Genomic DNA, 17,996 nt, shown 5'->3' with positions numbered 1-17,996 from the left:
TGTCTTTCTTCAACAGCTGCTGCACATATATATAGCAGCCAGTGTTGAAGAAGAACAATCGTCCACCCTTCATGGTGGAGCAAGCATTAGCTTGTTTGTGGAGCAAGCACAATCATGGTGGGAAGAGCATTAGGCGGCTGCCTTGTGGTCAAGTTACAAATGCGGATAATCTTATGTTAATATTTACTATTAACAAATAAATTTGGTCCAAAAAATTAATCAATCAATCGATCATTTGACCAAATCCGAAGCCGTAGCCGTAGCCGTAGCCGAGCCGAGCGAGCGACGACGACGACGACGACGACGACGCGAGGCTTGCTTTCTTCTTAACTCTTTAAGAGCTACAAGAAGAGCAATTATATATATACCCACAAAAAATCTCTTCCTCTTCCAATATGTTACAATAATGCGAATAATCTTATGTTAATATTTACTATTAACAAATGAATTTGGTCCAAAAAAATAATCAATCAATCATTTGCAGCCGAAGCCGAGCGAGCGACGACGACGGCGCAAGGCTTGCTTTCTTCTTAACTCTTTAAGAGCTACAAGAAGAGCAATTATATATATACCCACCAAAAATCTCTTCCTCTTCCAATATGGGACAATGTCTCATTGTCAAGAGGGGAAAACTTAAAATTTTACTCAAAAATTTTATTTTTCCCTCCATTTCCCATTCACCCTCATTTTAAGACTATTTCATCTTAAAAACAAAAACATCAACACAACTATTAATTATTGTCTAAACTTTTGCAATGGGTGTTTTTAATACAAAATAAGATGTTCTTTTTTTTTTAGAAACTATTTTCAAAATGATAAAATCGTTTTATAATGTCCGTTTACATTTGATTTTTTTTTTTTCCAATTGATTGAAAGAAATACGACTACCTTCACTTATTGATATTACTGTTAATCTTTAATATTAAAAGTAGCATCGAAAACATTACCATCATACTTTACTTTTCACATATAATAATTATATGTCACTTAAGATAAAATATTTTTCACGATAAAATATTTTCACGAAATATTTTTTTCTCCATACCAAACACGTCCAAAGGGGGGGTTTGGAAATAGTTTTCAACCAGCAATAGATGCACCTCGGTTAGTGTCTCACTAGCTGCGTCATTGCCCCAAGCGCAAAGATCCAATATATCTTAGAATTTAAAACTGCAAGCCTAATTAACCCTCCAAAATAAACCATTTCAATAATTACGAATAAACTATATTACACAATTCTCTATTCATTTTCTTTTTTCTTTTGGATTAATATACTATAATGTTTGGTAAATTTCATCATACAGTTAGGACAAAATATAAAAATAACCGGTCGGCTGAATCAATTACATTTTCTAGCCAAAAAGTATATAATATATATATATATATATATATATATATATATATATATATATATATATATATATATATATTGTTGGCAATTATTTTTGAGAGTGACTAAAAATATATATTTCTCAATAAAAGATGAAGAAATAAACCAAATAATCGCCCACCTAATCTCTTAAATTAAAAATAGCTAGCGAATGTATAATATATGTATAACTGTATATAATCAATACATAATGTATATATAATTATATATTGGTTAGAAAAAGTAAACATTGAATCTAACTGGCTATTTTGTATGACAATCCCATAAAAGTTCAAACGTGACGGGCCTATCCAGCCATAAGATCCAGTTTCCAAGCCCATAAAGAAAGCCCAGATTAAAAGATCGGCCCATATACCTTATGAGTGAGAAAAAAAATATCTGAAACAAATCAAATTATGAGCACACTTTCAAGTTTGCAGTCGTATAGCTCCACTAACAATGGAGGCTTTAACACACCTAAGCTTCGGCATTTGCATTCCCCGCCTTTCACCACCATTTCAACTTCCCGCCGCCGGTAAGAAGCCACCGCGACTCAATGCTGTTACCGGCGGAGCTAGTAGCGTCACCGGCGGAGCAAGTAGTGTACCTACTAACTTCTCCGCCAGCAAATGGGCTGATCGTCTTCTCGCCGACTTCCAATTCCTTCCTTCCACCACCACCACCACCACCTCCGACTCACCGGATTTCCAAAATTCAACTTCCTCTACCGCCACCGCAACTACTCTTCCTCCGCTCTCTCCTCCTCCAGACCGCCACATTTCTATGCCGATAGACTTTTACAGAGTGCTTCGTGCTGAATCTCATTTCCTCGGTGACGGTATCAGAAGAGCTTACGATGCTAGAATTACAAAGCCGCCGCAGTACGGCTACACTCAGGAAGCATTAATTGGCCGACGACAGATTCTTCAAGCTGCTTGTGAAACCCTAGCTGACTCTACTTCTCGCAGAGAGTACAATCAAGGCCTTGCTCAGCATGAGTTTGATACTATTGTTACTCCTGTCCCCTGGGATAAAGTATCTTTTTACCTTCCATTACTTCCTATTTTACTATTCACATTCTTAATTACTTGAATGAATGTTTTAGCTTTGTTATTAAATTTATTGTGTTAATCTCAATCTTATTTTGACAGTGTTAAGCCGTTTAACTCTATCAGTATAATTTAGCTAACAATTGTAGCATGTTACTTATCTTATTTTCCGAAGTACCGATTGTAAGTAGCTGCCGATAAAATCGTAGAAGTTTGCATTCTAAAGTTATATGTACAGTGAGAGCAACATGATCAATTATTTTCCAAATTACTAATCTGCACTTACTATAGGCAAAGGTAAATTGCTAAAGTTTTGGCTAAAGTTATATATAGTGAAAGTACAAGATTTTGTACATGATCAGTGTATTTTAACCGGTTGTAGCTTGTTACTTTTTTTTTTCCAGATTACCAATCCAAACTTAGTATAGACAATGAGATGTAGTTAGCTCTTAAAGCTTAACTAACTGGTAGTGTGATAAAAAGTTTACCTTGTTGGTTATAAAACATAAAACCTATAAAAGTTTTAGTGGGATGCAAAGAATTTAAAGGAATGTTATGGATTTTGCAGGTTCCTGGAGCATTATGTGTTTTGCAAGAAGCTGGTGAGACTGAAGTAGTTCTTCAGATTGGGGAGAGCTTGTTGAAAGAGAGGTTGCCTAAGTCGTTCAAGCAAGATGTGGTCTTAGCTATGTCACTCGCATATGTTGACCTTTCGCGGGATGCCATGTCCCTTTCACCTCCTGATTTTGTTAAAGGTTGTGAACTGCTTGAGAGAGCGCTTAAGCTATTGCAGGTATAGTAACTTCTGATGATATGACTCACTTAAGTGAATGGGGTGGTATTTCTGAAATTCTATACAAAAGGGGAAGAACATGGCAATAGCTCATTTCTATAGTTTATGCACTACAGCCCCGGTTTTACGGCTGCAAATGGCTCTCACAAAAGACTTTAGTGGTGGAGGAGGGTTTATATTGCTGTATTAATTTATGACTCTTCATTCTGATTTACCTAAGAATGAATGTTCTGCTTGGTCATCCATCATTCAATAGTCTGAGATATTAGTCATAGGCAAGGACTTCAGATTACATCTCTGTTTGTTTGTTTTGTAATTTGCGTGGGTACGCATGAATGTTTTTCTTTCCCTCTTGTCTTCTTCAATGCACTCTTTTTTTGGGGGGTGGGGTGATGCTAAGCTTACAGTGAGGAGCAAATAATGAGGAACTTTCTGCCCTTCATTTGCCAGGAAGAAGGTGCAAGTAATCTTGCCCCTGATCTGCAAGCCCAGATAGATGAGACATTGGAAGAGATAAATCCGCGCTACGCACTTGAACTTCTAGCTTTTCCTCTTGGTGATGAACACCGAATGAAAAGAGCAGAGGGTCTTCAAGGTGTGCGCAATATTTTGTGGGCTGTTGGAGGAGGTGGAGCAGCTGCAATCTCTGGGGGGTTCACGCGAGAAGATTTCATGAACGAGGCCTTCCTACGAATGACAGCTGCTGAGCAGGTTGGCTTATCTATGTTTCGCATATTTTAGTTTCTTTGTAACTGTTTTTTACACTCCTTTTCTTCATTTTCCTCTTCCTTTTTAAAAGGTGGACCTTTTCGTTGCAACGCCAAGTAACATTCCTGCAGAAAGCTTTGAAGTTTATGGAGTGGCGCTTGCACTTGTGTCTCAAGCTTTTGTTGGGAAAAAACCTCATCTCATCCAAGATGCTGATAACCTTTTTCAGCAACTTCAGCAGACAAAAGTAACAGCCTACGGCAGCTCTGTGTCTGTCTACACTGTTAGAGAAAACCGTGAAATAGACTTTGCTTTGGAGAGGGGCCTTTGTTCACTTCTTGTTGGAGAAGTCGATGAATGTCGCTCATGGTTGGGCCTAGACAGTGAGGATTCACCCTATAGAGATCCATCTATTGTGACTTTTGTTGCAGAACACTCAAAGGATGACAACGAAAATGATCTGCTCCCTGGATTGTGTAAGCTTCTGGAGACCTGGTTGATGGAAGTGGTCTTTCCCAGATTTAGAGAGACACAAGATATCATTTACAAGCTTGGAGACTATTATGATGACCCTACTGTTTTAAGATATTTAGAAAGGTTGGAAGGCGGTGGTGCGTCACCTTTAGCTGCTGCAGCAGCTATTGCAAGGATTGGAGCTGAAGCTACAGCTGTGCTAGATAGTGTTAAGGCTAGTGCTATTCAGGCATTACAGAAAGTTTTTCCTGCTGGTGATGGGGAAGGCAGTGTAAGACGATATGGCGACAATGAGATGAACGAATTTGATATCGCTAAGCCATTTGAGGATCCTGTAGAGCTTCGTGATCAAAATAATTTTATCACGTCAGTTGAGGATCCTGAGAGAATTCCTTCTGGTTATCAGGAGCAAGATATGATAACCGACAAAATAAAAGATGCAACCATGAAGATTATGTGTGCTGGGGTGGCAGTTGGATTCTTGACTTTGGTTGGATTGAAGCTTTCTTCCTTTAAACATGGGTCTTCAGTTCGACGTAATGGTATTGGTTCAGCTATTGCCTCGAATGTCATCAATGTGGGTATGACTCACTGATCACTTTTTGTTCTTAGTAACTCTCATAGTTGGCAAAATATGACCCATGGTGCCATTCTCTTTTTTTTTTCTCTGCTGCGACATTCAACAGCTTGGACTTGAGAGGAAATATCTTCTTTATAATATGTTATAAGCGGTTGCTGTAAAGCTGTCTTATAAAGATATAAAAGTTATCTTCTTCTATTAGTATTATAAATTCTTAATCCTGGACTTCTTTTCACTTTCTGAGTAAGGGGCTAAGCACTCCTGCTTTCTTCCTCCAACTTTCCCTTTCTTTTGGATATCAGAAATTTTACCTGTTACTGCAGGTGCCACACTAGTTGAAAATCCTCTTGAGGTTCCTAGAATGGATGCAAGGCTTGCAGAAAGTATGGTTAGGATGTGGCAGAATATCAAATCCCAGTCTCTTGGACCTGATCATTGTCTCAACAAATTGTCAGAGGTAATGAATATATAATACCTTTCTTTTTATAGTGTTGATTCATGTTTTGCTAGAATGACATGCAAGGACAACGAAACCTGAAAGCCAATAGGCCTTCCTGACAGACACACTCCACTAGATGCGGCTGCCTGAAAAGCCTAGTTCGCCACTTCGCCTTAATCAAACCTTACCGCATTTCTTTCCGTCCGGCTTAGGCTTCATTAGCCAATAATTGAACAGATTCCTCACTGAGAACCTCAGCCAGGAGGAGTGCAGCAATCTGTGACATTGTTTATAATAGTTGCCGCTACCTAAGTGACTCAGTCACCAGCTATGGCATCGCATGAGAGATGAGTAAGACTGCAAATTAGCGGATAACATGAATAAGGACACCAATTAGTACAATTCATGTGTCACCCATAGTCTTCCCACAATTATGTTTATGAAGAACCCATTCACAAAAAATAAATTTATGTTTATGAACAACCAAATAGAACATATAAAAACCCATCCAAAATGTAGACCAAGAAAAATTCTTTGGAAGATCAAATTACTAAATAAGAGAACAAATACAACACAACTGTTACTTTTCTCAAAACAAAGAAAAAAAAGAAGAAACAAAAATAAAAAGAGAAACAAAAACAATTGTCTATAACTAGTCTTGCAGCTTCCTCATAAAATGTCTATGTTAAAGGACTGAATTTGCTCTTTCGAAAACTCTAATAGGAATAATACGTCTTGGTTTGCAAAAGAATAATACAAGTCTCCAAATGTTGGAAGAACTTGAGAAGAGAGGACTTGTGGTTTGGCATGTGTCCAAATAGTATGCATCTGACTCTGTTGATTCTGCCCTTCATTTGGTTGTAAGCTGGCTCAAGAACGTTCTCCTTTGGATTTCCTTGTTTCAGACTTAAGGATCAATTGGTTGCGCTGTTTATAATTGGGCGACAACCGACAATGATCCATGGTTCTTACCTCCACCACTAATCTCTGAGTAGTCTTCAAAGTTACTAATGATTCCTCCTCTCGTTAACTTGTATGAATATTTACTAATGAGATACTGAGAATGTGTAACATGGATATATTCCTCTCTTTTTTTCTTTTTTTTTTCTTTTCTGTTGAAGCAATATATAGGTTAGAATTAGGTTGGTTTTTTGTGCTACAATTTAGTACTAGATTCCAAGGATTTATATTTTGGGTTTGCTAATGTCGAAACTAGATTGCCACTAGAATCAAATTGAATCATTTTGGAATAACTAAACCACCAAATTGAAGGAATAATTCTGAATAGACTTCAATTCCTGCCTAAGCAAGGGGTAGGATTGTATATTGGTTCCTCTATTTCAGTTTCTATTCAATGTTATCGCATTATCTGCTTAACGCCAAATGATTTCTTGTAGAACTTAGGGTGTGTGTTTGGTATGAAGCAAAATGTTTTCCATGGAAAATGAATGGTTTTATCACTTATTTTTCCTTGTTTGGTTAGTGAGTGGAAAACGTTTTCCGAAAAATATTTTATAGTGTTTGGTTAGAGAGTAGAAAATATTTTTTTATGCTACTTTCCTCAACCTCTCTCTTCCCCAAGTCTCTAAAAATTCACACAAACCCAAAGGAACTAATGTGCTGCTTTACTTTTTTACGCAAAAAAAATGTTAAAATTTGTGCTCTATAACTAAAAAGAAAATACTCTTTTTTTGGTTGAAAAAGAAAGTACTCTTTCTACAACATGAAAATAAAGTACTCATTTTATTGAAATAAAAGAAAATACTTTTTCTACATCGTGAAAAGAAAATATTCATTTTGTTGAAATGAAAAAAAAAAACCTTTTTTTGACATCATGAAAAGAAAATACTTTTTTTTGTTGAAATGAAAGAAAATATTTTTTCTACATGAAAAAAAAGTATTTTATTTTGTTAAAATAAAAAAAAAATACTTTTTTATATCATGAAAAAAAATACTCATTTGTTGAAATGAAAAAAAAAATCTATCTATAACATGAAGAGAAAGTACTATTAATAATATTTTTATTTAGGGAGAAGACATTTTCCTAGTTCAACAACAACAACCCAGTATAATCCCACTAGTGGGGTTTGGGAAGGGTAGTTTGTACACAGACCTTACCCCTACCCTGGGGTAGAGAGGCTGTTTCCGATAGACCCTCGGCTCCCTTCCTCCAAGAACTCCTTACCTTACTCTTGGGGTGACTCAAACTTACAACCTCTTGGTTGGAAGTGGAGGGTGCTCACCACTAGAGCAACCCACTGGAGGAAAATGAGTTCATGAGGAAAATATTTTCCAAAATATTTAAGCCAACCAAACATGGAAAAATTGTATAACATTTTCCGGAAAATGTTTTCCTTCGTACCAAACACACCCTTAGTTGTTCCACTTGAGTTCTTTTGCAGTACAAATGATATACGCGTAGCAGAAAAATAATTATTTAGTGGCTCTATGGAGAACTACCTCAGCACTTCTTTTGTAGTTTGATCTTTTTGTACATGGTCGCCATACTATTTTGGCTGTATTTCGATTGCAGTTTATCCACTTTTTTTTTTGCAATATCTGGCGTCATCTTTGCGGTTGGCCTGACATTATTGTTCAAACTGCCAGGTTTTGGATGGTCAGATGCTGAAGATTTGGACAGATCGTGCAACAGAAATTGCCCAGCACGGTTGGTTTTGGGACTATGAGCTTTTAAACCTTACCATTGATAGTGTGACTGTCTCAGTTGATGGCCGGCGTGCTATTGTGGAAGCTACTCTTGAGGAATCGGCAAGCTTAACTGATATAGTCCACCCGGAGCACAATGACTCATACAGTACTACCTATACAACTAGGTATGAGATGTCCTGGGCAAACTCTGGTTGGAAAATTGTGGAAGGAGCCGTTCTTAAATCACGATAATGGATGTATATGTTGACAAAATTACGTGTAAAGTGCATTATTTTTGTTTATTTTGCTTTACTCTCAAAAGTCCGGTAAATGGTTAGTGTTGGCCAATTATAATGTATCTTGTTTGGATCATAGAATTGCTTAGTGTTGTCAGGATCAGGAAAATGACCAGGATTTGTGTGAGATAAATGATATACTTCCCAAGGGCTGACCACCTTTTTAAGAAGCAGTGGCGTACGACTTTTATTTATCATGGGGTGTGTGTAAGCTCCAATTTGCGGGACTTCGCCTAACGAATATTTATGTTTTAATATCTTTAAATGCTTAAGACATGGAAAATTGCTGAAATTCAAAAGAATTTCAAAAAACTGATATAGTTACAGAATAGTATATCTAGACATAATACTATTTTGTATCACTAAGTTTGTAGTTACAGAATCACATATAATATTATTTAGTAAGTTAGAGTCAAATATTTAAAAGGGAGCCTGCATATACAGATGACTGGAGCTATCTGCTCTAAGAGGCTCTCTTTACCAAAAAGAACAGATAAGGAGAAGAGAAAAGAATGTTACGTGGGTTTATATTCCAACCAGAACAAAAAACTGCAGATAAGATTTCTTTTGAAGACAATTCTCCTATACTGTCCCAATGATTTTGAGTTCCTTATTTTTTTTACATATAAGCTGCAATATATATCTACATATAAGGATGATTGTCTGAACTTGAGATCTCGAGGTTGTGGATTGAATTTACATAATGTACATTAATAAAGCTCGATAACGAGTAGGGGGAGGGTTAATTAAGTATATGTATGGGACACCTTTTGTGTATATTTAGATACTATAGGGAGGTTAAATTCTAAAATGTACATGAATTGAGGGGTCAATTCATCTTGAAGCTACTACAATGCTTCAAATAATCCTTAAAATATTTGCTTTTGATCACATAGGCTTTCTTGGTTTCCAGCTGAATGACCTGAGATTTTTTGGCCCTGGTGAGAAGTTAAGTTCAAACATCTCTTTTGGAACTTCGTTCTGTGCTTCGAATCCAACTAATTTTGAGATGAGTGCTGCACTCTCCTTAATGTGATCCATGTCTTTGGTATCTTTCCATAACTTATGGCACAGTTGGAGTCTTCTCTTTTTAGTTTTTAGATCAATACCCCATTTCTGGTATAAGTTGTCTCTCTCCTTTGAGTGAAACTTCTTAAGAAGCAGCTTGCTCAGCATCTCCCTTTCGCGATTCAAAGCACTTAAACTGTTCAAAGGATAAGAATACATTTGCATCAATTTTTACTACTTTCAGATAGAGGAAATTTACATGGTTGACATATATTAAAGGGAAAACATCCAAATTTACCCTTCTACTATACGAAATATCTTAATTTTACTCTCCGTTATACTTTAGGGTCATCGGTATCCTTGTCGTTAGCAAATTATCTCGTATTTGCCCTTGACTTTAACGGAGGTCTACTTTGGACTAGGTCGACTCCACATGTCAAAATACTTCGGGAAAAAGGTCCCAATTTACCTTTTTGACTAGCTATGTTTTAAAATTATCCTCTGTTATGCTTAAGTTGGAGCTCCATTATAGTCAAGGGCAAATACGAGATGATTTGCTAACGGAAGGGTATGAATGACCCTAAAGTAAATGGAGAGTAAAATTAAGATATTTCAGATAGAAGAAGAGTGAGTGATTATCCTACAGCTTGTCTTGTCTCCTTGCTTGTGAAATTGGAACAAGAACTCAAGACACAGCAGCCCATGCAAGAAATCTCCAAAAACTGCAGGAAATAAAAAGGTATAATGAGTACCTTGCTGCCTGTGAGAAAATTTGACCATCTTTCACAACTTTAGCTCCTAAAGAGAATGCATTCTTCAAATAGGAAAGTCTTCTAAGCTCCACTTCCATGTAAACTGAGTCAGTTGGATCCCCTTTGAAGAGTAGGAAAAAGTATGTTCTGTGAACTAGGGGCACATTGCATGCATCCCATAGTTCTATTATCTCTTGCCTTTGTTTTTCAAATTCCGTCGACTGTCTGGAAGGAGATAACTCCGATTCGTTTTCTGAATTCACGGAATCACCTATAAAGTTTCCCAACTCTTTGGAGATTGGCTCATTATCCTGAACCCAGCAAGAGAAAATAAATTCTATAGTAAGTGAAAATGCGAGGTTAATGTTGAAAGAATTAAGCCAACCTGTTCGCAGACAGATCCTAAATTGTTCTTATGATTTCTAACAAATTTACTGAAGTATGTATTGATCAAGAAAACTCCGCCTGTGTGAGCTTGCTCACATTGCCGGTCCCAATCCCGAATAAAGGAGGAGAGTTGCGGTAGGCTGACAACCAGTGTAAAACTTGCCAATTTATGATGAATCCTCATAATATTATTGCTATTATTTATTATTATCATTACTATTATTTATATGTATATATATTATCTTATTTTCCAGGTTCACTTTTATTACATTTTGGTAATGTTGATGATATAACTTGAGCTTAGTGAAAAACATGAGGATTCATATCGCCGACCCGACTTGTTTGGGACTGAGGCGTAGTTATTGTTGCCGTTGTTATTGTTGTATGTATGTATTGATCAAGAATTACATCAGAAGAAGTTTTAAGGCCTTTTGTTTTAAGGGAGATGTGCAATTCTAGATATTAAGCTCAAGCAGCAAGTTAGATACTCACCAAAGTATCACCTGATTGCTTCTCAGGCACAGATTTGGCAACCTCAGCCTCAGTACAAATGTTTTCACTATCTTCACCCGACTTTTTGAGTTCCTCAGCAGAAATCTTCTCAGTATCATCACCTTTCATTTTGAGTTTTACTTCAATAGTAAAACAATGGTTTTGTTCTTTTGATAACACCTTAACACTATCAGCAGCAACCTCCGGCTGAGAAGGCTTCTCCTCAAGATCATTCTTTTTCGTACATAACTCTTTCTCAGATTCGCATGATATGTCCCCATTTTCTTTCGCTATTTCAGACCCTTTTACTACTGGCACGTTAACGATTATTGCTTCACTGCTTCTGCTCCTAGGTATGTTATTTGAGTCAGAAGAATCTGTATCGGAAGAAGAAGATTGTTCGCCGCCGGCTAGATTGTGGTCTATGTCAATGGAACCTGATTCCTGATCTCCCTTTCGAGGTGATGAATGTTTATCAGAGATTGTATTGTTCGCGTTAGAATCCACTTCAACGCATTGAACTTCCTTGCAGTTATCTTCCAAATTTGGAACAGTTCTTTGAGCAATGTTTTCCCATCCTTTACATGGATCTGGTCCAAAATACTTCTCAATAAACAGCCTCGGTGAGGTGTCATCGCAGAGAAACTGATCTTCTGGAGGGTCAGGAATCTGTTCGCTTAGCTTGTTAGAATTATTAAGGCCTTCGTATCCGTCCGAGCGAAAAGGATATACACATTCTGATACTTCTGATGCTGCATAGTCATCCATCCACTGGACTTTATCAGGAGATGACACACTACTCAGTTCAGTCTACAGGAGAAAGAGAAAACGATTAAGTTCCTTTTGATATATTAGTATGTATTGAATAGTTTATGACCTTATTTCAAGACTAACTACATACCCATGACCCTGAACTTGTCATATTGTTAACACGAGATTGAGCAAGATCGCGCTGCTCGGTTAACTCCCTTATTTCTCTGCTCATCTGCATCATCATTCAAATAGGGACTAGGTTATAGATGTCTTGTCTTGAACTAAAGACGTTATACGTAGTTCGAAGTTCAAGCAATTGAAGTTAGATAATTGCTTACTACCTTTTCTATCAGAGCTTCCTTTTCTTTCAGTGCTTCTGCAGATCCACCTGAGGCAGCAAGCGCCGATAAATTCCTCAGCTCAGCCTCCAATCTAGCTAGTTCTTTTCGTAATTGTTTCACTAGTGCCTTCTCTGACATTACTACATTGACTTTAGCATTAGTAATGACGTTCTTGGCGCAGGTTGCAAACAATAAAGTGTTCCTCGATTGCTCAACGTGGCTATGTGCAGGACTCATGGTGCAAATGATGGCAGTTCTCGCATTGCCTCCCAATGAATTCTGCAGTATGCGTGTCAGCTTCGAGTCTCTGAAAGGTATGTGTCCATTTCCTTTTTTGCTGATCCAAATACAAGACTAAGTTAATTAACAGAAAAATTATCTGAAGCTTTAACTAGGAAACTGTAGTTATGTATCAACCTTAATTTGCGAATAACAGTTCCAAGAGTTAGCAAACTGCGATTGATGTGGCTGCCTTCCTTCAATCTGACATTTGCCGATAAGGTTTGAGAAGCACGCTCACTTCCAGCAAGATCAACAAAATTCTACAGGAAAGATAACAAAAATGTTGTCCATCACTCATTTTAATAGGAAATAATATCAGAGGTAATTTTCCTTACCACAGCAGCAGTCAGAGTACTTGAATTTTGAAAGCCAACAAATTTCTTAGCGGTACTTTCAACTGTCTGCAATAAGATCATTTGTTTGGCCAAGTCAAGAAAATAATGTATATCCTTATGTTATGATACATAAGCAATCTTGTAACCGTTATACTCACCAAACGCAGAATCTGGTGAGATCTTGAGCTCATTTCATTTAGAGCAGTTTCTCCTATTTTCCTTTGAGCTACAAGAATGGTGAAATTTTAAGTTATATTATATGTAATCTTTTTTGCAGGAACACTACCAATATGCACTCTATGAGTCTTTTTACCTTCACATACCAACAACAGCTCCTTTAGATGGTTCCAGTCCTTCAATGTTACCTCTGTAAGTTTTTCAACTACAGTCCCTCTCTGCAAAACAAAGAGTACAATTTCTTGCATAATATCGTTTGTGAATAAAACAAAAGTTGATCATGCTTAAAACATATAGTAGTATTTACCTCTGGATCATCGAGGAGTCTAAGTGGAGTATCATCCGGGGTAAGAAGGTCTCTAACAACTTCATTGTATATCTCCATTGCCGAGAATTTAAGTGTAAATTCTCGGTCATCATTCTAAAAAAATTTGGAAAATAAAAATGCACCTTAAGCATCAGACACTCCGAATGACATACATAGTTTGTAAATGAATTGCATAGGAGACATAGGAGCATAGGAAACTTTACACACCTTGCTTATATGATCATATATATCAGCTAATGTGTATTCAGTGATTCCAGACATAGTATATGTTTTTCCACTACTTGTCTGCCCATACGCGAAAATACTTGCTGCAAAGGCATTTCAAAAATTATTGCTGCAACGACATGACTTAGGACAGAAAATGGACAATGAACAAGGATTAATACTTACAATTAAAACCACTAAGAACTGAAAGAGCAACTCCTTTAGCAGCTTCTTCATACACTTGCCTTGTGGAGCATTCTGAACTAAATACTCTGTCTGTCCATTGAATATACCGATTTTAAGGAGGAAAAACATGGAATAAGAATAGCACGGAAGAAACTATTGCAAAAAAACTCATGATAGATACAGGTTAAGATGCTTTGCTTAGTGTTAAAAACTTGAAAATTTTCAAGAAAGAACTCAAAAAGAATATTTCCTAGAAAATCACATAACTAACTTCTTTTCCTGGTGCTAGAGGATTCAATAAAATTTAGAGAAATGTATATTTTTAGCCGCTTCTGAAAACAATAGCCAACAAAACGTATATTTTTTGTTTATATGTGTATTATATACATATAATATACATACTTTATACACTTTTTGGCTAGCGAATGCAATTAGTTTTGGCCCACGGACCAATTTTGTATTTTGCCCTAATTTATTCATGCTATTGCTACAATGAAATTGAGTAAAATCTTGGTTACTTGACACCCTTTTCATGCATATAGGAAATAATCTTTTCGATTAAAAAATATATAAAAAACGACAACAACAACAATAGACCATGTGAAGTCTCACAAGTGAGGTCTGTTAAGGGTAGTGTGTACGCAGACCTTACTCCTACCCCTGGGAGGGTAGAGAGACTGTTTCCGACAAACCCTAGACTCAAAAAAGATGGAAAGAAAAACACTTACCATATGCACATGCAGTTGGAAACAATGAACGTTCAGATAGAGCATTTTTATACAGAATTGTGGTGTTATTGATGCATTCCCAATCCGAGACATCGTTATTCGCAATTTCCCTCTCATTCAAAGGCCTTAATCTAACAGCAACAAAGATCTTCTCTTCATGTGCACCTGATCCTTGATCATCACCACATTGAGATGTCTCTTCTCCATATACTGAGCTCATTTTTTAGCACTCTCTTTTTTAATGCACTTGAAGAGGAACAGCAAAGAGATTATATCAATGAATTCATATGGTCCCTCTCTTTATGTTAAAAAGAGAGGAACTGAACTGTCTTATAAACACCTCCTACCCTCTTTGTATGCTTAATTTGATCGAAAACCTCGTTATCTTCTTATCTGTCAAAATTCAAGAAAACAAAACTTCAGAAAAAATGTAATGAAAAGCACCTAAAAATGAGTACTTTAGCTCATAAATATCCAATTCTTGAGAGCAAAGGGCAGCCCGGGTGTACTAAGCTCCCGCTATGCGCGAGTCCGTGGAAGGGCCGGATCACAGAGTCTATTGTACGCAGCCTTACCCTGCAGTCCCGCAGGAGGCTGTTTCCGCGGCTCAAATCCGTGACATCCTGATTAATAACTTTACCCGTTACGCCAAGGCTCCCCTTAAATTTTTGAGAGCATTATGTCAAAAAACTTAACCCCACAAACTTATTTTTTTTGTTTTTAATTATTGCCACTGTTCCCAAGAATTATTATCACCCTGCTCACCTTTGTGTATCAATGGTATTTGAAATTTGGTTTGGTAAAACCAAAAAAGGACAGCTTCTAAAATTTGTATGGTAATACAAGAAAAGAAGAAAAATGAGATGCTAATGTGATGACATTTTGGGAAAGAGAAGATGATATTTGCGGTTGTAAAGAAAATGGGGTGAGCTGAAAAAAGGGTAAAAACTCGAAATTTGAGAGATTTATGGTGGTGGAGAAATGCAATAATTTTAGAAGAGAAATTTTCTGCAACGCTAACTGATTTACTATCTCGAGAAGAAAGCGGTTTGTACGGAACTTTGAAATAAAACAGTTACCGCTAATTCCAACTACCAACAGTATGTAAGGAATTAAATTTTCACCGTTTGTAAGGAGAAACTTCCATTTTTACCCATTTTGCCTTTATGCTTTACCTTTTTATTTTTATTTTTTTTATATATTTTTTTTACCCTCTCACTTTTGTTTATTCCTCAAATGAAGTGTTAATCTAATGGGTCATATAAATTCCGTACTTTTGATGCGTAAAAAATATATTAAAAAAATTATTTAAAAATATAAGAAATACTAAATATGAACTCTTAACTCTTTTTTTTTCTTTTCATTTTTTTACCTTCTCACTCTTGTTTATTCCTCAAATGCAGTGTTACACTAATGGTTCATATAAATTCAGTACTTTTGATGCGTAAAAAATATATATAAAAATTTATTTAAAAATATAAGAAATAGTAAATATGAACTCTTAACTCTTTCTTCTATTGAGTCGAGAGTCTCTCGGAAACAGCATCTCTACCCCTCTGGGATAGGGGTAAGGTATGCCTACTCTCTACCCTCCCCAAACCCCACTAGTGAAATTCTATTGGGTTGTTGTTGTTGTTGAACCCTTAACTCTTTTTTTGGATTATCAAAGGGAAAATAAAATATACATAAAAAAGAATAGAGATACTGGGTTCGTCCTTACCCCTATCTTGTGCAAGTAGATATGTTGTTTCTGATGGATCCTCGACTCAAAAAAAATATAATTACGATAGCATTAAAAAGGAAATACAATAGTATAGAAATCATGAAAAAGAAAGCAGTTATAACAACAACAAGATAATAAAATAACATAAGAAAAGGTAACAACAAGTAGTAATAAATATATAAGAATAAGAAAATATGAGAATAATACTAATACTAGTGGTATGAAAAAGAAGTCGGGCTCATTATGCTAATAGAAGAAAATACAATATTAAAGGATTCTCTTAAAAGTCACACATTCTAATACAGTACTAATCTCCCAAGGTGGAGTAATTTCATTAATTAATTGAGAATTTGGATAAGATGTAATCAGATGGAAAATCATTTGTGGGCCAAGCAAAGCTTAGCGTCTGTGTTGGGCTGAAGTTGGCCTGTTGCAATTTGGGCTAATGGTAAGCTAAAGCCCAAAGTTGTATGTTCATGATAGCCAATACGTGAAGGGAATTTTACACAAGTAGCCGGTCATATTCATAGTTTATATATTCTAGCCATATACATAGATTATACATTGATTATACACATATTAAACATAAACTATGCATATATTATATTTCTGCCGGCTATTTTTAGCTTAAGCGATTGAGTGGACGGCTAATCGGGTTAAGGTGGGAAAAAAGGAACTAAAAGCGTTTGAGCAAATGTTTTATTTCACCTTTGTTTCCACCAAACAAATCATTTTAGTGTATATTAACCCTCTTTTTTTGGTTGAAGATTTCATATAGTACCTTTGGTTTTATGTGTATCCAATTTTGAAGTTTTATTTTCAGTTTACATGTCTAATTTTACACTATATAGGAGTTTTAAATCTAAAATTGTGCTTCATCAAAAGTGATTAAAAGTTAGCAATAAGACGAGTGCTAGCCATGAAGTTAGGATAAGTAAACAACAAGGCTTTTGAATTAAAAAAAAACACAAAAAGGACAAGATTATGAGTTATGACATTCAATGTAAAATTCAAGGAAAAGGTACATATTTTATCTTTATATGTCACTCTGAACTTTGACTTTCATTTTTTAAACAATAAAATCAATTCAAAACAAGGGTTGGAACTGTTATTTTATTTTGTGTATCAGATTCAAATCTTCCTTGTCATTTTCAAATAAGTGCAAAGGGCAAAACTTATGAAAAGAAGAAATTGAAAATCCAACTTTCCAAGCAAATGATGGCATAGTCTCGTAGACATCTTTCTCTTTTCAAAATAAAATAAACTTCTTAGTTAGACCCAGTGTTTTAAAATCAAAGGAGAGAATTTGATAAATCTATTAAATATATACCATCTTGCCAATAAATCTCAGTTGAATGACCTCTAAATTTTTGATAGTGAAGCTGAACAAATCAAATCAATTCATAGCTACTATATTTATTATTATACCATCATTTGCTCTATTGTACCCAAGGAAGACTTAGCTTGCACATACCATCATTTGCACTATTATACCCCAGGGAGACTTATAGCCTATTTGGACAAGCCGGAGAAATCAGTTTATTTTGAGAAGTATTTTTTTCAAAAGTATTTTTAAAAAAAGTACTTTTGGAGAGAAGCAGTTTGTGTTTGGCTAATCACTCTGAAAAGCACTTTTGAGCAATAATTTGTGTTTAACCCAAGCTTTTCAGAAAATGCTTTTAAGTATCAAATTACGAATAAGGACATGAATAGATTTAATTAATAATTAATATTATAAGTAAGTAAATAATCTTAAATTTGTTATTACAGGCAATAATTAAAAAAATTTATTTTATTTAAGTAAAATATGAAAATAAAATTTAAAAGTACTTAATTATTTTAATATAAGTTAAATATATTAAAAATTATTCAACAAATATAAAAGCATTCACCTCTAAAGTCACTATATATTAGAAAGTTATCCTAAAAATAATAAGAAATAT

General features: G+C 35.6%; 2 protein-coding genes and 1 non-coding gene across 4 annotated transcripts; 1 reads left to right on the top strand and 2 right to left on the bottom strand.

Annotated features, from left to right (window-relative positions):
• Positions 1–994: 994 nt before the first annotated feature.
• On the bottom strand, positions 995–1,147 carry LOC117274023 (U4 spliceosomal RNA). Its single transcript, XR_004504084.1, has one exon. It is a non-coding gene; the product is annotated as a U4 spliceosomal RNA (small nuclear RNA).
• A 629-nt stretch (positions 1,148–1,776) lies between these two features.
• On the top strand, positions 1,777–8,527 carry LOC104085521 (protein ACCUMULATION AND REPLICATION OF CHLOROPLASTS 6, chloroplastic). Its single transcript, XM_009589577.4, has 6 exons — positions 1,777–2,404; positions 2,987–3,211; positions 3,662–3,922; positions 4,011–4,974; positions 5,297–5,430; positions 8,020–8,527. The coding sequence occupies exons 1-6, from the start codon at positions 1,829–1,831 to the stop codon at positions 8,311–8,313; spliced, it is 2,454 nt and encodes an 817-aa protein (XP_009587872.1). The 5' UTR covers positions 1,777–1,828; the 3' UTR covers positions 8,314–8,527.
• A 330-nt stretch (positions 8,528–8,857) lies between these two features.
• Positions 8,858–15,253, bottom strand: LOC104085519 (kinesin-like protein KIN-7E). Of its 2 annotated transcripts, none has more exons than XM_033653239.2 (14): positions 15,096–15,253; positions 14,331–14,723; positions 13,603–13,692; positions 13,420–13,520; positions 13,192–13,305; positions 13,021–13,102; positions 12,866–12,933; positions 12,708–12,773; positions 12,508–12,632; positions 12,091–12,427; positions 11,898–11,981; positions 10,997–11,806; positions 10,118–10,428; positions 8,858–9,561 (listed from the first exon to the last, which is right to left on the bottom strand). In XM_033653239.2, the coding sequence occupies exons 2-14, from the start codon at positions 14,548–14,550 to the stop codon at positions 9,246–9,248; spliced, it is 2,724 nt and encodes a 907-aa protein (XP_033509130.1). In that variant the 5' UTR covers positions 14,551–14,723; positions 15,096–15,253; the 3' UTR covers positions 8,858–9,245. The 2 variants fall into 2 exon arrangements, with proteins under 2 accessions (XP_033509130.1, XP_070056345.1); XM_070200244.1 differs by lacking the exon at positions 15,096–15,253 and adding an exon at positions 14,906–15,059.
• Positions 15,254–17,996: the final 2,743 nt, after the last annotated feature.

Source organism: Nicotiana tomentosiformis, chromosome 4 (assembly GCF_000390325.3).
Source record: "Nicotiana tomentosiformis chromosome 4, ASM39032v3, whole genome shotgun sequence".
Lineage (NCBI taxonomy): Eukaryota > Viridiplantae > Streptophyta > Magnoliopsida > Solanales > Solanaceae > Nicotiana > Nicotiana tomentosiformis.
Note: the sequence above shows the minus strand (reverse complement) of the source record. Positions and strands in the feature narration are given on the sequence as shown.